Raw genomic sequence first — 20917 nt, 5'->3', positions numbered from 1 at the left:
TCTTTCCAATGAGACATTTCACATTTTCTTCTATTTTTTTTCATTGTTTAGATTTTTGCTTTATTATTTTTTTTTTTTGCAAGGCAAATGGGGTTAAGTGGCTTGCCCAAGGCCACACAGCTAGGTAATTATTAAGTGTCTGAGACCAGATTTGAACCCAGGTACTCCTGAATCCAGGGCCGGTGCTTTATCCACTGCGCCACCTAGCTGCCCATAATATTTCTTAATGTCTCATGGAATTATTAGCTTTCACCTGCCTCTTTATGGAATTACTTTCTTCAATGAGTTTTTATGTTTTTATACTTGATTTTCCATTTGATCAATACTTTTTTTTTAGGTTTTTGCAAGGCAAATGGGGTTAAGTGGCTTGCCCACGACAACACAGCTAGGTAATTATTAAGTGTCTGAGACCAGATTTGAACCCAGGTACTCCTGACTCCAAGGCTGGTGCTTTATCCACTACACCACCTAACTGCCCCTCAATGCTACTTTTTAAGGTGTTTTTTTCTTCAATGAATTTTTGTACCTCTTTTTTCTTGTTGGTCATATTTACTTTTTAAAGAGTTCTCTTCAGAGGAATTTTGTACCTTTTTTTTAAAAAATCATTTGACCCGTTCTGTTTTTTAAGGAGTGATTTTCCTCAGTATCTTTGTGTGCCTCCTTTACCAAGCTGTTGATCTCTTTTCAACAATTCATCCATTGGCAAGTTTATGAGTTCTGTATCTTTTTACCATTCCCTCTTCCCTCCCCACTCCCCATGGCAGGAAACAATCTGGTAAAAGTTTTACATGTAAAATTGTGTTTAATATATTTCCATATTAGTCATGTTTTACTCTGCATTAGTATGTTTTACTCTGCATTTAGACTCTAGTTTTCTCTCTGGATGTGGATGGTATTTTCCATAACAGGACTGTCCTTGATCACTGAACTGCTGAGGAGCTGCATCCATCACAGTTGATCATGCTGTTGTTTATGTGTATATTGTTGTCCTGGTTCTGCTCACTTCCCTCAGCATCAGTTCATGTAGTCCTTTCCATGCTTTTCTAAAGTCTGGCTGCTCATGGAGTACAGAACAATAGTACTCCATATGTTGACCCTCTTTTCTTAGCATCACTCTCATTTCTTCTTCCAATCTTCCTCCTACCTCTCTTATTTGAGTTTTAAAATCCTTTTAAAGCTCTTCCAAGAATTCTTTTTGGGCATGTGACCAATTCACACGTTTATCTTTGAAGCTTTGCATTTAGCTATTTTGACTTCATTGTCTTCTCAATTTGTATCTTGATCTTGCCTGACATCGCAGTAACTTTCTATGGTCAAATTCTTTTTTATGTTGTTTGCTCACTTTTCCAGGCTCTCTCTTGACTTAAAACTTTATGTTAAAGTTGGCTTTTTCTCCAGGGTAGAGAGGGCACTGTTCCAAACTTCAGTCTTCTGTCACTATTTTCAGAGCTAACTCTGGGGGTCTATAGATTTTTGGTTTTTTCAAGATGCTTTGATCTAAGGAAAGGTGTGGTCACAGCTCTCCTGGTCTCTGAGAAGCTACAAGCATTTTTCTCTGCCCTGAAACTGTGATCAGAATCCCTGTACCCTTGTGATTGGAAGAGAGCTAGTGTTCACTTTGGCTCTGGAACTGTATATGGACAAAGCAACAGAATCCTGCACCCAGTGCCAACAGAAGATCGTCCCCTGTCATCTCCTGTAGGCTGAGGGCTCCTGCAGCTGTCAATGAACTGTCTCTGAGGCCTGCTGCTCAGCTCTGGCCCATGTTGGGCTTGGGGTGCAACCACCACCCCACTGAGACGACCTTTCCAGCCAACCTCCCAAGCCATCCTGTTACACACCAACCTTTTGTGTGTTCTTTGTGAATGTCATTGTTGTTGTTTTGTGGGGTGGGTGCAGAGGTACTATTTGAAAGGGGTTCAGAGAAGAACCTGAGGTAGATGGGCAAGTCCCTGCCTTTACTCCCCCATCTTGGCTCTGTCTCCCAGCCTCTGAGGACATTCCCTTCACACTGTGCTCTAGAATTTTGCAGGAATAACTCCATAAGCCCAGAGGTTTAGAGATCCAGAATTGGAAGAGGCTGCAGAGATCCACTAGCTCAGCCCAGTCATTTTACAGATGGCAAGACTGAGGCCCAAAAAGGTCAAGGGGCTGGTCCCAGGTCACAGAAGGGCCAGTGCAGGGATTCAAATCCAATCCCTCCTAGACCAAATCTGCCCTGTTCCTCTAAGTCAAGCATAGACTATAGCAATTAGATTCCACCTACCTCTTTTGGACAATTGAGTTAATAGTGTAAAGTCAACAATACTTCCATTTCTGCACTGCTCCCAGGACAGCTCTCACCTGAGGTTTCTTATTATGTGTCTAAGGATATCTGCTCCTGAAGTCTTGCAACTTCAGTTGTTAGCTTTGTTCCCTCAGAGAACTGTAAATGAATGGACACTGTCTGCTCTGGTATAAGGGAATAGACTTTGGACCTCTACCCACACAGACTGGCACCTTCTCTACAACTCACAGAGTTACCCAGGGCAGGTAAGGTAAAGTGGCATGTCCTTAAGGGTCACATGGCCAGGTGGAGTTACAGACAGGACTTTACCCTGGGTCTTCCACACTGTCCCTCTTGCTCTAGAAAACTGAATGTGTGTTCACATTTATACATTGTGCATATTGTTGTGATATTGGGTTTACTTATTACATAAATGGGCCCTTTCTCCTGTGTTAGGATGTTTCTATATGGGATGGTCCTTTCCATTTCTTCATGGAGTCTGGATTAGCATTTCACATATAGACTCCCAAGGAGACAAACACTAAAAACTTCAATGAGGGATTTGATTCATACTTAGAAGAATAATCTATGGCCATCCTCCCAGGATTTGTCAGATGTCTGATACATATTCCATAAGAATTGTCTGACCCATGACTTGTACAAAAATGTACACAGAAGCCCTGTTTGTGGTGGCAAAGAACTGGAAATCAAGTAAGTGTCCTTCAACTGGGGAATGGCTCAGCAAAGTGTGGTATACGTATGTCATGGAACACTATTGTTCTATTAGAAACCAGGAGGGATGGGAATTCAGGGAAGCCTGGAGGGATTTGCATAAACTGATGACGGAAGAGATGAGCAGAACCAGAAAAACACTGTACATCCTAACAGCAACATGGGGTTGATGATCAACCTTGAAGGACTCACTCATTCCATCAGTGCAACAATCAGGGACAATTTGGAGCTTTTTGCAATAGAGAATACCATCTGTATCCAGAGAGACAACTGTGGAGTTTGAACAAAAACCAAGGACTATTAACTTTAATTTAGGGAAAAAACTGATATCTTATTGTCTGATCTTGCTATCTCTTATACTTTATGTTTCTTCCTTAAGGATATGATTTCTCTCTCATCACATTTAATTTGCATCAATGTATACCATGGAAAAAATGTAAAGACTGACAAACTGTCTTCTGTGGGGGTTGGGGAGAGGGAATAAGATTAGGGGGAAAAATTGTAAAACTCAAAATAAATAAAATCTTTAATTAAAAAAAAAAGAATTGTTTGACCCTTGATTTTTGCTTTCACACCCAAACTTACCTAAGTAATTCTCTACCTTTTTTGCCAATACTCAAATCATAAAATATCCATCTGGGCCCAAACACAGCCCTAGGCATCACTGATGAGATCGTCCCCCCAAATCTCCTTTGTTAACCAGCTTCAGGAAATTAAAAAAAATATATTTCACTTCTCTCCTCTCCTCCCTTTGACTCCCAAGATCCTGAAACATAGGCCTGGAATTTGAAGCAATGTAGTAATGTGGAAAGAGATCCATCTCTAATACTTCCTACTTGTGTGACTTGGGGGTCTTGCCAGGCCTCAGTTTCTTCATCTGCAAAATGAATAAGTTCAACTAGAGATCTGAAATTCCTTCCAGTTTTGAGTTCTGGGATCCTATAATCCACTTCCTTTCCTGGAAACTCCATAAAGAAGGTTGTGCCCTTAGCATATGGCAGAGACAGGACTTGTCTTAAACAAAGAGGGAAATCTGAAAAGCTGTCCTTGAAGCTACTATACCATCTAAATCTGGGGAAAGCCGACAAACCATCACTCCAGTCTGGATGCAGATCTAGGGGCCCAGACCACCCCACTGCAAATAGCAGGCAAGACTCTGCTTTGATAAATCTCCTTTGGACACATAACTCTGGGGTGCAGAGTATAGGACCTAGGAAAGGCATTTACCACCAAATGAAGGAAGTGAAATGGGCAAGAGAACCTGGTTTCAAATTCCTCCAGAGACCCCTCACTGGAATCACTGCCACAAATGGCCCTCATTAAGTCCTTCCACTGACACGGATCAGAAGCTACCAATGCTTTATAATCTTCATCTGACCTTTGCCCAAGTTCTCCCATAAACTTCCCATGAAAGATTCATCCAATGTACTAGAAGCCATTTTCCAGATCTTAACATTATTAGACCTACTAATGTAGATCTTGAGTTGTCCATCTGTGGATCCCTCTCCCTTCAGCCACACAACCAACCCCAGCTTCTTGAGCAATATTGCCTTGCATCTCCAGTCCTCCCGATTCCTCTGGCCACTGGATCAAACAGCTCTGGAGGAGAAAATGAGGCTGGTGACTTAGCACAGTCTGCCTTCGCTCAAATCCAATTCATGTGCTTGTCAGAGCCTCAACCTCCCTGATGTTATGGTCTTCTTTGAGAACAAAGGAAATGGTCATCATTATTCCATAGCTCCTGAATGATATCAAACACCCTTAAAAAAAGGGCAAAAAAAGTGCAAAATCCATACCACTTTAAGTGGGAGAAAAAACAGAAATCAACTTAGAATGTTTCTGGGAGATGGAAAAACAAGGTCCTCCCCAGAGATGGAAGTAATGCCCAGGATTTCTCTGGAGCTGGAAGAAAAGGGGTCCCTGAGGGGGACCTCTCAGGGAAAAGAGCCAACCACCTACCTCTGTGACAAAGAGAGTACGGGGATCAATGATGTCCAGGAAATGCCGGAACCGACCATAGAAAGAAGTCTGCAGAGAGATCAAAAAGGAGAGAGATTAAAATGACTCCTCCCTGTACAATTAAAAAAAAAGTACAACCAGTATCTCACCCAATTTAGCATTAGACAGCTATCTCATCAAACCATGTCCTCTCATTTACCAAGGGATGGCTCATACGAGTCTGGGTCATTTTTTAGCCTGCATACAATTGAATTTGTAAATGAGTATATGACCTGACTCAACTGGCTTGAATTCCCCAATTATCCAGGTCACCTAGAAGATCCAGATGAGGACCAGCTGAATTAACTAAGCTTCAGAGTGCCTTGACATACCAACAATCCTTTGCAGTAAGTAGAACCAGCTAGATGAGCAAAAAACCAGGAACTCGTAAGTCAAGCAAGCTCAAACCAGTGTTAAAGCGAGCCTTGATCATCTGATGGTTCTGGGCGTTTCAGAGGCTCCCCAAACTTGGGTATGGGACTCTTGGATATGTCTTGTTTTGATGGTTTTTGGAGGCACCCCCTTATCTTACTGTCTATCCTCTTCCTTTGGTAATGGGGATCCCCTGCCTCAGTCCCTGCCTCTCTCCCCAATTCCCTACTTTCCTCTGTTTGAAAAATGGGTGTGTGGTAGGTGCGTGTGTGTGCGTGTGCGTGTGTGTGTGTGTGTGTATGAATATATGGGTGAGAGTGTAAAGGAGGATGTGGGAGTATGTGGGTATGTGTGTGTGTGTGTGTGTCTATACCTTCTTTTTTTGCAGTTGTTATTTTATTATAGTTAAGCTTTCAGCCTAAGCAAAAAAAAAATCAAAATATTCTTTACAAAGTAACGCATCTACCCCTCTATACGCCTCGGATTTAGAAATATAATATCATTTTATTTTCCTTTTTTATTTTAATTGTTTTTCAATTACATGTAGGGTTTTTTTTTCCAAGGCAAATGGGGTTAAGTGGCTTGCCCAAGGCCACACAGCTAGGTAATTATTAAGTGTCTGAGACCAGATTTGAACTCAGGTCCTCCTGACTCCAGGGCCAGTGCTCTATCCACTGCACCACCTAGCCACCCTCAATTACATGTAAAGACAGTTTTCAAAAACTTCTTTAATTTCACAGGATATCATCTTTCTCTGGTTTTCCTCCTTTAGGGAAAAGGGAGATTGGATCTTGAGAACCTGTCTTTGTGTTCTCCAGGTATCTCCCAACTCTGAGGGAAAGGGAGATCCAAATTCCTTAGAGAGACAGTATCTGCCTCAATTTACACCTACTAAGGCTATATAGCTCTATGAGTCTCACTCTACTCTAATGCTTCCTACCACACTGGTGGGTACCATACTGATGAGAAGGGTGGAAGGCAGCATCTCTGGAGGTTTGGGGATCACCTGTCAAAGACTCTCCCTGTTCTCTCCCACTTGAACAATTGGAGCCTCAGCCCTTGGGTGTTACATGCCATTGAGCTAAGCCCCTAGGACTCACAAAGAAAGGCAAAAAGACCATTCTGCCCTCAAGAAGCTCCTATTCTGATGGGGAAGACAATATGTACACAAATAGGTACAGAGACTTTCAGAGTAGTAGTTTTGAGAGGGGAAGGCACTAATCAATGGGGAGACTGGGAAAGGCTTTCTGGAATAGGGGAGATTTGAGTTGAGTCTTGAAAGAGGCCAGGACAGCCAGGAGACAGGCAGAGAAGAAGAGGGGGAGCATTCCAATTACTAGGGTACAAAAATGATTGGGAGGGTCTGGGAAGGAACCGCCAGTAGGTCTGTTACTGGAATGTCAAGGCTAGAAAATCAGGAAAGAGCCTTTGATGCCAAGAAGATGGTTGATTGATTTGGAAGGTACTGGGTTCCCTTGGAGCTTGTGGAGGAGGACTGGGGGCACCATTAGACTTGCTTTTTGGAAAACCCACCTTGACCACTGAGTAGGGGATGCACTAGAGTGGGGAGGAAACCACTCAGGTGACATCCTCTCCATGAATTTGCAGAACTGTGGATTATCCACAGATCTCCGACTTTCATCCCTTATCAGTACCTTTCCTCTTTCCCCACTTCCTCAATTAGTATTCCCCTTCTCCGTCCCCTTGTTTCTAGGAGCAGGGGTTTCTTGGGGGCAGCACAGAACAACAGGAGGGAGTTATTTGGCTGAACAAGGAGGGAAGGTTAGGGAACCAATAATGCATCCAATCCCTTGCCTCCCTCCCTCCCCTAAGCTGGGAAGCCAGGCAAGAGGATGGGCACTGGAGGTACATCTTACAAAAAAAATAAATAAATCAAGAGGCTCCCAGCCAGTCCTGCTTTTGGATTGTGACAGTGTTGTGCCACAGCAGCCATGGGGAGCTTTGTATTAACAAAGCTTCCTCAAAGGAGGAAGCAAAAAGGAACTTGAACCCTGGGGCTCCAGATGAGCACTGATGAAATAAGGGTTGGGTTAACCTGTCTGTCTGTCCCTGTGTTGGTGGTTACCATGTGAAAAAAGGAAGGAAATGGGGAAGGGCAAGTGGGATCTTGGAGGCATCCCCTGAAGCTCCACTGCCCCCCCCATCTCCCCAGCTCCAATTTCCCAACCTTTCCTTCCTGTTCTTCACTAAGCCACTGGCTCCTGGGTTAAAAACTCTCAAATTCCAAGATTAGGGCAGCCCATCCCTCCAATATGCCCAACCTACTGTCTATTCCCATGCCCCTAGCACCCCCCTAGCCTGACCTCTCCAGTCTCATCCCCAGCACCTCCCCATGGTTTCCTTCCTCCACTCAGGTCAGATCAGACATCAGACCCACTCATTCCAAGGCACTCAGCTTGCAGTGAGCATTGGGGTCAGCAAGGCCTGTACTGGGGTGGACAGGGGGCTGAGATCAGTGTCAGCAGAGGCTGGGGCAGGAGGGGGTTGGGAGATGAGAGAGGGGCCAGCAGAGGCTAGAGGAAAAGGGGGCTGGGATTGGAGTCAGCGGGGGGGGGGGGGTCTTGGCTCCTATACTTTCTAGCTTCATGACTCTTGCCTGGCCTTCTGATTTCTCCAAATCTCAGCTCTCTCCTCTCCAAGCCAGCAAGTCTGATTCAAGTCACACCTCCTACCTCTATAGGCCGTGTGACCTTGGCCAAGTGTTTTCCCCTCTAAGAGATCTAGCCAACTCTGGGAGACTCTGGACCCAGCAGTCCCTCACCTGTAAGGAAAATCCTTTGTAAACCTTAAAGCATCACATCAGTAATTCCCAATTATCTTACTTATTATTCCTGCTCCTCATTAACCCAAAGCAGTTATAAGGTGACTACTACACACCAGGGGCCAGGCAAATGCCATGATTCGTCATCTCCCCTAAGCCTCAAGACAAACCTAGGAGGAAATCCCACGGATGCTATCTCCATTTCAGAGGTGAGGAAAAATTAAGTAACTTGCCCAAGGTTACCAGGCTGGTGAGCAGCAGAGGAGGGGATTCTGCACCAGTCTTTCAGAATATAGATCCAACACTCTGCCAGCTGCCTGAACCTCACTGAGGCAGGCCCAGCCAAGTCTATACTGTGGGATAACAACGAGGACCCCCAGAGCCAAGGACTCTCTCCTTCTCTGCTGTCCAGCCACTTTTTTTTCTATATCAGCCCAGGGAGGTGGAAGTACCTCAGTTTCCACTTCTGTGAGGCCTGGTGATTGGCCAGGCCACATAGTGTCACACTTGAACCCAGGCCTTCCTGGCTATATTATACTGTCTAATCCATAGTGGAGGCTTAATAAGTGGATGAATTTAGGGTTTAAGTTCTGATAAGTATTTAACAGATAATAAAAAGAAGTCAAATTTCCTCTGTGCAACAAGGAACTCTCTCATCCCTTGGGGTACAGGTATCCCTCGAGGATATAGGTCTTCCAAGGGAAATAGGAGCCTCTTCAGTTACAGTCTGCCACCCTCAGTCTAAAATGCCTCCATTCACAGGATGTTCTGGCCAAGGCTCTTTCAACTTTCAATTTGATCAACCTTGATTGAATGTCCATTATTTGGAAGGCAAAAGCCATCAGTGCCCTGCAGACTGCTCTTAGAACCTGAAGGAGAAGTGGAAGTTCTGACAATGATGACCCTGGATGACCCTGGACAAAGTTCCAGGCAACTTTCATCTATATACCTAGGAAATTATATATATATATATATATACACACACATATATATATATCACCTTTATTTTGACATTATTTTAATAGTATTTTACATTCTATACATTTATACATAAATATATGTAAATCACCTTTATTTTGACATTTAATAGTATTTTATTTTTTAATTTCCAATTACATGCAATGACAGCTTTCAGCATTCATTTTTATAAACTTTCCTTCCTTCCTCTGTCTCGAGGCTGTTCAACTGGATCAGGTGCATGAAAAAGGGGTTGAAGTAGCTCTGCAGGGAAGAGGGGCATGAAGGGGGAGCTGCAGTGCCCAGGGATTAATGGTGGAGGGACTAATCTGGAAACCCACCTGGCTAGAGCTAGAAATGGGTTTTCTACTTGAGGAGTGGTGATGTTTATAACCCATACCTATTAACTGGTGTAGGAGGACAACCAAGATCCAGTGGGGGGGGGGGGGGCGGGCAGGTAGGTGGTGCAGGGGATAGAGCACCAGCCCTGGAATCAGGAGGACCCAAGTTCAAATCCAGTCTCAGATACATAATAATTGCCTAGCTGTGTGGCCTTGGGCAAGTCACTGAATCCCACTGCCTTGCAAAAATAAAAACAAAAAAAAATCCAGTGATGGAAAAAGATAAAGGAAAGATGGAAGGACTTTGCCAATTTGGGTCATGACCTATTGAATGATCTCCTGGCAGCCGCCTTCCAATCTATCTTCCCAGTCTTTTCTCATACCTTTCCTTTACTCAGACTCTCTGGATTATCCTAGCCCTATGCCTATCCTTTTTGCCTTTATTAGTTCAATTGTTTTCCTACTTTCAATTTTATTCATCTCTCCTTTGATTTTCAGGATTTCCAACTTTGTGTTTAATGGGATTTTTGGCTTGTTCTTTTCTAGTTTTTTTGAGTTGTACACCTAATTCATTTTTCTGTTCTTTCTCTATTTTATTGACATAAGTTAGAGATATAAAATTTCCCCTAAGTACTGCTTTAGAGACATCTCATAAGTTTTGATATGTTATCTCAATGTGCCTAGAAGGGAGAACTGCTCTCAATGCCCTTCCTCCAAAGTCACTCCTTTTGTGCTGTAAATGCACAAAAAATGAACAGAAGCAAAAGATGAAGGGGACCTCAGTTATCCCTCTTCAGTTATAAAGGAAAGGACAACAGTGTCCTCAATAGAACCAGGAAAGTTTGGAGGTAGGTGGGTTTTTCAGGGGAGAGTACAAGTTCCATTCTGGCCATGTTGAGTTTGAGAGCCTATGGAAAGCGGGCATCTTGGGAAGTAGGACCAGAGCAAGGAGGGAGGATGGAGCTGGCTGAACAGACCCTTGAAGCCATCACTGGACCCTTGGGAGTTAATGGGATTGGTCTAGGACAGGATTTCAACACAACATGAACCCCTTGGGAGTAGGGCCAGCTTCATTTTTTGACTCCATATTGCCAGTACCTCATACACACTTGCCTGGCATTTATAAATTCAGTAGAAGAAAATCTTCTTGTAGCAATATACTTCACCTACGTAGGTTGGCAACCTTCTGGCTAACCTCTATGCTTTTGAAGAGGGCCAATGGGGTGAATGAGGTCTTGACTTGCCTGTGAATTGGATTTAAGTGGGCAGAGCTACTCAGTCACCAGCCTTGCTCTCTCCTCCAGGGATCACTTAAGTCCACAAGCAAGATAAAGTCAAGCCAACTGGGGATAACCCAGGAGGTAGGGGATGACCTTGGTATCTTCCATATCTGACCAAACTCTAATTGCTCTACCGCTTCAGGCTGTTGGGACAAATTGTTCCAAGTCAGCCTCTTAAAAGAGGTGCCTGGGGCCCTGAAAAATTGAGAAGTGACACAGGATCTGGCAGAAGGGGGCCTTAATTCCAGCCTATCCATCCTCTTCATCACCCAGCCTGTGAAGGCAGGAGGTCCAGTTTAATGGAGAGGAACAGAGATAGAAGAGGGCCCCAGGCAAGCTTTGAGAGATGGCCTCAGGGGAAAGGAGACAGAGAAAAACTCAGGAAAAAAGCCTGAGAAAGACTAGTCAGACAGGTCAGAAGAGAGCCAAGAGAGAAAAAAAGAAGAGGGGATGGTTTGAAAATGCTGCAGAAAGCTGAGAAATGGTCACCAGCTTTGGTAATTAAGGAAGAATCTGTTAGTGCTTTCCAAGGGATCAAGTTTCAGTACAATGGAGAGGTCAGACCACACAAGACCACAGATGGAAAACCAGAATGGCCTCAGAGACAGGCGAGTGCCATCCCCTCCTTTTACAGATGAAGACACTGAGGCCCAGAGAGGTCAAGCTGTTTGCTCAAGGTCATTTGAGCAGCGAGGTCATCCAAGGCCACCCAGAGCAGTAAGCCTCAGTGGTTGAACAGATTGCCAGAAATTAAGTATGTGGGTGAGGAGGAACAGGAGGCTGAGAATTGAGGTGATTCTTTCTAATTGGGCTGTGCAAGAGAGGAGAAGGGGGACAGACTAGACTGAGAATAGCTTCAAGGGATGGCAGCAAGGTTCAGCGAAGGTTTTTTATAAAAAGATAGGAGCATATTTATAGGCAGCAGAGAAGGCATCAGTTGATACAGTGAGATTAAGATAGGGATGTGAATTAAGAAGGCAGGGAACAGCTAAAGTGGGCCCAGATTTTACCAGATCTCAACAGAATGAAGAGCTGAGACGTTTAGACTTAATCAGCTGTTTTTATAGTCCAGGGAGATTGCCCTGGGTCTGGAAAATCCAAGAATGCCACCCAATCCAGGCACCAAGGGAAAGGCAGCCCAATCAATAGCCCAGTCTGGAAGCTCCAACCCTCCAAGGGTTGGGGATAGGAGATCCTGCTGGGCCACATTCACTCATAGTAGAATGTAAGATAGCAGAGGGCACTTTTTTATTTTATCTCTTGTATCTGACCAACACACAATGGATGCTTAAAAAGTGTTTATGGAATGAAAATATCAAATGGATCAGTCACCAACCATTCACTTATCAAGCTGATACTAAGTTTCGGGCACTTTGCTAGGCGATATATAGACATGGCACGGTCACTACCCTCACTCTTATGAGCCAGAAGAAAACGTACAAAGACAAGTCAATATAAAATATAAACAAAATAAACGCAAAGTAATTTTGTGTGGGAAGAAAGGAGAGGACTAGGATATAGGTGGTCTTCCGGCTGAGTCTTAAAAGAGGATTCTAAGATGGAGAGAGAAGGAAATAAGGAATTCCAAATAAAAAGGACAGCTGTGCAAAGGCAAGTGAAGTCATGTGAAATAAGCCTGGAGCCAGATTGTGAAAAGCTTCAAAGTCCAAAGAGTTAATATTTGATCCAAAGGTAACAAGGAGCCATGAAGATTCTTGAGCAGAATGATCTGGTCAGACCTGTATTTCAGAAATATCTACCAGGCAGCTGTACAAGAGAGGACAACCAAGAGAACAACTCTTTAACAGGGGTGGGAGCTGGGGGAGAGGTGACGGTAGAATTGATGAAAATTGGATTGATATGAGGAGGAAGAATTGGGAAGGATTCCAAAACCTTGGACCTTCCTGTTCTTCTCCTATGAGAGGAGCCCCTCTCATCCTAGAAGGAACCCTCCAGGCCAGCACCTGTCTAGGAGGAGACAAGAACGGGGTACCGCCGACATCACCTGCACCCTCTCATAGGCTGCCTGGCCTCCCTCCCTCTTGTCAATGCTCCTCAGCTGTGCATGAACCCGGAGCACCTAAGAGGGTCTTGTGTGAGGCCATCAGAATGGATGGTGACAAAGCCTTACAGCACCCCTCCCTCTCCAGCCCAGCACCCAACCCTGCAATTAGCCCAGTCAAGGACTGTCAGGGTTCTGCCAGCAGCTGCAGACAATCACCCATGGCAATAATGCTGGAGAGAAACACCCCTTTGTACAAACATATGGGCTGGCTTAGATGCCATTCAGGTCTACACATCACTACCCGGGCACATGCACAAATACCAATGTGCTCACACCCAAAAAAACTTAATAGCTGCTGAATCCTCCAAACATGGGCTATGCAAGCTATATTTGGGGGGAAGTCTCCTAGAAGACACTTGGGGGGAGGGTAGGCTGGCCCTCTGGACTAAAGCTGTTATTTTTAATGTAGGCAATCAACAAGATTTAGCAATGCAGGAACCCTGGAGAGGTCCCCTCCTTCAAATGTCCCATCACTCAACAAGCATATACTAAGGTTTATCACATCCCAATGTGGCTCCAAAGGAGAAAGTGAGGCTGGTGGCTTTGCACAGCCCTCCCTCACTTAAGGGAGATCCAATTCACCCGAAGGCCATGGCATCACCTCCCTGAGGTCACGGATCTCTTTGGGAGCCAAGGTCAACTTATGTCCCAACCTCAAGACTTTCACGCTAAGCAGAGGAAGAAGGATGGGAACCCATTCTAGGGGAACCAATGATTCCACTATTGGAAGAACATTGATAGCATGGAAAGATTTACATGAACTGATGCAAAGTGATCTAAGTAGAACCAGAAAGGCAATGCATGCCAAAACTGGAACAATGGAAAGAAAACAAACCACTCAAAACCCAATGCTCTGAGAAAGTAGGATGGCCAAGCTTGGCCCTAAAGAAGAGATATAAGAAAGTGCCTACTCAGCTTTTCATTGTGGGGTATGGGAGTGGGAAGGGGGGAATACAGCTTAGATCAGACTTTTTTCAATGAGTTAGTTTGGTTGAAGTGATTATAGTTTTTCTTTTTTTTTTGTTATAAGGCAGATATGTTCATTGGGAAATGAGATACATTTTATGAGAAATATTGAAAATAAATTGGGGGGCAGCTAGATGGCACAGTAGATAGAGCCCTGGAGCAGGATGATTCAAGCTCAAAAACAGCTTCAGACACTTGCTATGTACTAGCTGTGTGACCTTGGGCAAGTCACTAAACTCCATTGCCCCACAAACCCCCAAAAGGAAGAAAATACATTGGGAAATTAGATATATACTGAGACATGATAGGATTCATAGGTGATAAAAACCCCAAAGGTTATCAATAAAAATTTATTTTTTAAAAATAGAAAGAACATTAATAAACATAAGTATGCCATGAGAAATAATGAATGTGAAGATCTGAGGTAAACTTAAAGACTTCGATGACCTGCTGCAAAGCAAAGTTAGAATGCTGCAGGGAGCCAGCACCAACACACCCAAGGAAACCTCAAAAAGAAGTGGGTTTGCTTCAGGGCCAGAAGGGTAGGGGGGAGCTCTCCCCTTCCTTGGGAGCCATTATACCTTGAATACTTGGGGGTGGCTTGACAAGAAGGCCCAGGCCACAGCTCTCCCTGGAGGGTTTGGAGAAGAGAAACGGTGAAGCCAGGAAACCCACAAGCCAGCCTTAAACATTAAGGGCCCTTGAGGAGCTTATGATCTAGCACCACAACCAACTCAACAACGTTCCAGGTAGGAACGACTGATGACCATGCCTCAATGTGGGGTTCCAAGCCCGGTTTTATTCAGGTAGACATTTGAGCTGGGAGACAGGGAGGCCTGGACAGGTGCCATGCCCACCTCTGACCCCCACAGCACACATGACCAAGTAACCTTTCAGCAATGTTCTAAGGCTGCTTTACAGGTGAGTTGTTAAATGGCGAATGGAGCTTCCATACTGGATAGCTATTGAGGTTCGAAAAGCCAGAAAAACAAAACAACCTCAAACAGTGGGGATCCCAAGGAGACACATGGGCTTGTCTCTCATCGGGAAGGACCCAAACTTGCCCTAGTGTCTGATCCTGGACTGTGGTCTTCAAACTCATCCCTTTAGAGCTGGAAGAGATTCAGAGGTCATTTAGGCCAACCCCCCTCATATTAAACAGAAGGACTGAGGCCCTGAGGGCTAGTGTTTTGCCCAAGGTCACGCAGTACCACAGGTAGTAAGGAACAGAGCTAGCATGGAACCCAGGCTACTGACTCCAAAACCAAGTTCCCAACTTAGCATGTTCACTCTTCAGAGCTTTCAGTCTCGTGATCTCTATCCATCCATCCTTTCCCTCTAAACCCAAGGATCTTAATCATTTTTTGTGTCCTGGATACCTTCAGGCAGCATCTGACAAATCCTCTGGTCCCTTCTCAGATTAATGTTTTATATAATTGAGGGAAATGCCAAGTTTCTGTTAGAGGTGAGCAGAAATAAAAATCTAACTTTTCCTCTACCAGATTCCCCAACATCTAGCTATATATCGCGGAGTGAAGACCTGGCTCTAAATCTGGCCCTAAAGTGATCATGCTTCCTGAGAAGGGGCCCTTTTTCTAAGATGCCAAACCACAGGCTGCTCCCGGTGAATAGCCACTGAAAGGGCATTGTCTGCAAGCTTGCCAGAACCATTCATTATCTCAGGGTTTTTGTGGAGGCTCTGGTGGATTTTCAAACAGGCCACCACATCATCTGCAAGGAGAGAAATGAAAACCTTTCTCTGCCTACTTCCTTCAATTCTTTTGCTTGACAGCCCTACAGCATTATGATTAAAAGAAGATGAACAATCCTGCTTTGCCTCCACTCTTACTATTCCTCTATTACACACACACACACACATATATAACTTGGTTTAAAGGAATATGGTTTGCCAGTGCTCAAGAATAATCTTTCAAACTTACTGAATGAATATTGTCATTTACAAGGGCCTTTTTCCTGCAATTGTTGCTATACTTGTGACTTTTTAAATGTACTTGGATCTTTGTTTACCCCTATAAATACTATAAATTACAGTAGAATTACTGTTTTGCTACCATGAAAGGATTTCCCCCAGTGGGAGTCTCCTACACAGATGAAATCTCAGATATAGGTTGGGGATGGGGGACAGCTAAGAGGTACAGTGGCTAGATCACCTGATCTAGACTCACCTTCCTGAGTTCAAATCCAGCCTCAGATTTTCCTAGTGGTATGACCCCAGGCAAGTCACTTCACCCTGTTTGCCACAGTTTCTTCACTGTCAAATAGCTGGAAAAGGAAATGGCAAACCACTCATGTCTATGCCAAGAAAACCCCAAATGGGGTCATGAAGAGTCGGACATGGCTAAAACAACTGAATGACAACAAGATTAGTATGGGAGAGGGTAGGTAAAAAGATTTCTGTGCTGAATGTTCTCTTACTATTGAGCCACTCTTAGCTTCCTGGAATAAAATCCTACTGAACCAAACATACAAATAAACATGTTTGTTTATAAAACTGAATGTTTTTTATAGGAAATTTCTATTTGTGAGTGTGTAGTTAGACAGTATTTTAATATTTCATATTGATATTTATCAATTAGTAAATATGTTATAATGTCATAATATAATATAGCAAAAATGAACATATATATAAAATAAAACATGTAATAAAAATATCTTCATCTAGTACAAATTTCAAATGGAAAAGGGATTTTCCATGGGGAGTAAGGAACTCACGGAAGACCTGGCCCAACAACGATTAGGAAGAGAACAGGCTAGTCTGCTTTGGGGCAGCTGTGCAATGGTTTTCATAACTTCAAATTTCTTCCTTTCCAAAACAAAAATGCAATAATCCAGAGCAGCTAGGTGGTACAGTGGGTAAAGCACCGACCCTGGAGTCAGGAGTACCTGAGTTCACATCTGGCCTCAGACACTTAATAATGACCTAGCTGTGTGGCCTTGGGCAAGCCACTTAACCCCATTTGCCTTCCAAAAAAAAAAAAAAGAAAATAGGACAGGGCCTTCGACACATTGACTGGATTCTCTATGGCAAATTCATGGAAAGATATTCGAATAAGATCTCTCTCCTTTGTTCTGCCAACTGGCCACCCTGGTTTCCTCTCAAGCTCTAGTAAAATCCCATCTTCTACAAGAAACCTTCCCCAACCCTCTTAATTCCAGTGCCTTCCCACAATTAATTATTTTCAGTTTATTCTCAAATATATACATGTGTAGATATCTCTCTTATTTATCCACTTTTGTTTGTTGTCTCCCCCATCAGACTGCAAGCTCCTTCAGGACTAGAACTGAGTTTTGTCTCTTTTTTGTATCACCAACACTTAGCATAGTGCATGCATGTAGGAGACACTTAATCCACATTTATAGATTGACTAAGGAGTCCCATGAGGATACATACACAGGGATGAGTCAAGCTGAGCTCTTCACACCAAAATGACCAGAAAGGACAATGATCAATGTTGAAAGGGTTGTGGGAAATCTGGGACACTAATACATTGTTGGTGGAGCTGTGAACTCATCCAACCTTTCTGGAGAGCCACTTGGGATTATGCCCAAAGGGCAATAAAACTGTGCATACCTATTGATCCAGCAATACCACTATTGGGTCTACACCCTGAAGAGATCATGAAAAAGGGTAAAAACATCACTTGCACAAAAATATTCATGGCAGTTCTGTTTGTGGGGGCAAAGAATTGGAAACTGAGTGAATGTCCATCAATTGGGGAATGGCTTAGCAAACTGTGGTATATATATGTCATGGAACACTGTTGTTCTATTAGAAACCAGGAGGGACAGGAATTCAGGGAAGCCTGGAGGGATTTGCATGAATTGATGTTGAGGGAGATGAGCAGAACCTGAAGAACACTGTACACCCTAACAGCAATATGGGGATGATGATCAACCTGGATGGACTTGACCATTTTATCAGTGCAACAATCAGGCACAATGTTGGGGTAACTGCAATGGAGAATACCATCTGTTTCCAGAGAAAGAATTATGGAGTTTGAACAAAGACAAAAACTATAACCTTTAATCTTAAAAAAAAAAAGTGTTCCTTTATTTTTTTTTCCTTGAGGATATGACTTCTCTCTCATCACATTCAACTTGGACCAATGTATAGCATGGAAACAATATAAAGACTAACAGACTGCCTTGTGTGGGGGTGGGGAGAGAGAAGCCAGATTGGGGGGGAAATTGTAAAATTCAAAATAAATTAAATTTTATTTTTGTGAATATCCATCCACATTGTCTTTTCTCGTCTCAGTTCTGTTACAAAGCACTGCACGTGATGGTCTCTGATCATCTTTATTTTTGCTATACTCATGGTCATCTCACTTTTCTCTCTTCTTTTGGATAACTAGCCCAATGACAAAGATTTTATTAGATTTTTTTATATACCTATTTATGGTATATAGCTAGTAATATAATTTGTCTATTATTTCACTTGAATTGATGCATTCTCTTATTTTGAAGATTTCCAGGGATCTCTTGTTTTACATGTTATTACTTTGTTCAAGGTTTCATTTCTCTAACTATAAATAACTAATTTATTTCTTTTTTTTTATCAAGATAAGCATTCAGGGATATGAATTTGCCTTCATGTACTGCTCTGGCTGCAACCCATAAATTCTGAGATGTTGTATTTCTGTTGTCTTTGTTTTTTGTTTCTCCAATTTGCTCCTTATCCCAAGCATTACTTAGCAAGTCATGTTTTCGCCTTTATAGAGGATCTCATTTGGTCATATTTTTCCTTACTGACTACATGATTACAGTATGGTCTTTAAATATAGTTTTCAATAACTTCAACATTTCTGAATGTATTTACAATTTACTTGTACTCTGGAACACACTTTTTGTGAATGTTCTATGTGTTCTGGGTGGAAAAATCTATGTCTTAGATTTTTGCATTAGTTCCCAACTACTAAAAATTTAGTTTCTTCAGAAATCTATCCAGGGACTCAATCAATTAAAAGATGCTTGCTCCTTAGAAGGAAAGCTTTGACAAATCTGGACAGCACATTAAAAAGCAGAGACATCACCGTGCTGACAAAAGTCTGTTATAGGCAAAGCTATGTTTTTTTCCAGTAGCAATGTACAACTATGAAGAAAGCTGGACTCCATAGAATGAATGCATCCAAACTGTGGTGCTAGGGTAGGCTTATCAGAGTCCCCTGGACAGCAAGAAGGTCAAATCAGGCATAACTTAAAGAAATGAATTAATTAGAAGTCAAATATTAAAACTGAAGCTTAAATACTTTGGCCACATAATGAGAAGATGGAACTCATAGGGAAAGGCTCTTATTGGGAAAGTCTGAAGGCAAGAGGAAAGGGGGATGGCAGAGGATGAGATGGATAGAGAATGTCAAGAAAATAGTGAACACAAGCTTGGACAAACTTCAAGAGATAGTGAAGGGGCGACTAGGTGGCGCAGTGGATAGAGCACTGGCCTTGGAGTCAGGAGTACCTGGGTTCAAATCTGACCTCAGACACTTAATAATTACCTAGCCTTGGGCAAGCCACTTAACCCCATTGCCTTGAAAAATAAAGAGAGAGAGAGAGAGAGAGAGAGAGAGAGTGAGGGATAGAAGGGCCCAAGTGCTCTGGTCCATGGGATTGTGAAGAGTTGGACGTTACTGAACAACAATCCCTCCGGACCCTTTCCTTAGCCTCCCTCTCCCTCTATTTCTCTCTCTGCAAACATATCAGAGCCCACTGTTTCAACTGCTATCTCTTATGCATAATCTTCGAGAACAAACATCATCATCTATGCAGATAATTCTCAAATCATCTAGCCCTTGTCTCTCTTCTGAACTCCATGTATGATCACCACCTGCCTTCAAGACAGAATCTGTTCTTCCCCATCAATCCTCATAGCATCTTTGAAGTCACCCCAAACTCTTTAGTTCTCCTGACCCCTCCATATCCTAAACCTGTGACCCAATCCTTTCCCCTCACACAGCCTCTGCCTAGTTCAAACTTCTCAAACACACTAGTAGGATTTTTGAATGGCTCTTCTCAGTTCCAAACTCTCCTCTGTCCAAGCTAGCCTAGCCAATCACACAGATGCCTAATGGATATTCCTAAAGCTCAGTTCTAACCACATCATTCTTCTACTGAAGAGGCTCCAGAGACTCCCTTCTGAAACTTCTAAAAACAAAATTCAGACTCCTCTGTTCAGCCCCTGAAGTCCTTTCCAGTCTGGGTCTAAGCTGCCTTCTCAAACTCATTTCCCATGACCCGGCTATCCCCATCTGACACCCCCAAGCGGCCCACTTGCTATCCCTTGGGTATCACCTTACACATCCTGCTTCTGTGACTGAACACATTATTCCCCAAGTCTTGAACGTAGGGATCTTCACCTTGCCTTTTAGAAGCTGTAAGGTATTTGAGGACTCATCTCAAGACCCTCCATGAGGCCTTTCTTGATCTCCCCCAGGGTTCAGTGCTCTCCTTCAACCATGAAATGATCATGTAGACATTTTGTGATCACTTAAGACAGGCATGTGGCATGGTGGATGGAAAGCCAACCTCAGTCAAAAAGACCTGAGTTCATGTGTTGCCTGATATATAACTGGTTGCATGACCCTGGAAAAGTCATTTCATGTCTCAGTCCCCTGGCTAACCCTCTAAACTGCAGAAGCAGAAGATGGTCTGATTGCCAATGGCAAGCTGGCTCCCACTCTACGCCATAAAATGAGAAGATAGGACTCAAGGTGTCTTTCTTAGTACTCACAATGAAGTATCTCCATTTAATTAGTTTTCAAAATTGGTATTAAGGCAGTGGTGTCAAATTCAAATAGAAATAGGGGCCACTAAACCATACATAATGCCTTTGAGCTGCATTTTCACTTATATTAACATTCTATCTTTTCTATTGTGTTCTTATATATTTTGTTAAATATTTTCCAATTATACTTTAATCTGGTTTGGGTGGCACCTGGGAATGTTGCGAGCCCATACCTCTATATTAAGCTATCAGAGCCCCCATGACCTAACCTCACACCAAAAAGGGGTTAATCTGGCCTTGATGTAGGAAGCTGTTTGACCTTGGAGTCCTGTTCCAATGACACCCTGGTCCAGTGCAGGACCTCCCAGAGTTCAGTCTGTAATCTGTGCTCCTACTGTTCTCTCCCTGCAGATTAT

The 20917-nt window shown here is 43.2% G+C and overlaps 1 protein-coding gene across 6 annotated transcripts in view; it reads right to left on the bottom strand.

Moving 5' to 3' along the window:
* Positions 1-20917, bottom strand: part of SFXN5 (sideroflexin 5) — a 202274-nt gene that overhangs the window by 178889 nt on the left and 2468 nt on the right. For 5 of the 6 annotated variants that reach the window (XR_012470449.1, XM_074195629.1, XM_074195647.1 and 2 more), the window contains exon 2: positions 4958-5026. Coding sequence is in view for 4 of the 6 variants with exons in the window: in XM_074195629.1 (XP_074051730.1) it covers positions 4958-5026 (69 nt within the window). In the remaining 2 variants the exon portion in view is untranslated. Of the gene's footprint in view, positions 1-2266; positions 4921-4957; positions 5027-20917 lie in introns of those variants that run through there. The other variant, XM_074195656.1, reaches the window with a different exon arrangement.

The sequence above is a fragment of the Macrotis lagotis genome, chromosome 1 (assembly GCF_037893015.1).
Source record: "Macrotis lagotis isolate mMagLag1 chromosome 1, bilby.v1.9.chrom.fasta, whole genome shotgun sequence".
Lineage (NCBI taxonomy): Eukaryota > Metazoa > Chordata > Mammalia > Peramelemorphia > Peramelidae > Macrotis > Macrotis lagotis.
Note: the sequence above shows the minus strand (reverse complement) of the source record. Positions and strands in the feature narration are given on the sequence as shown.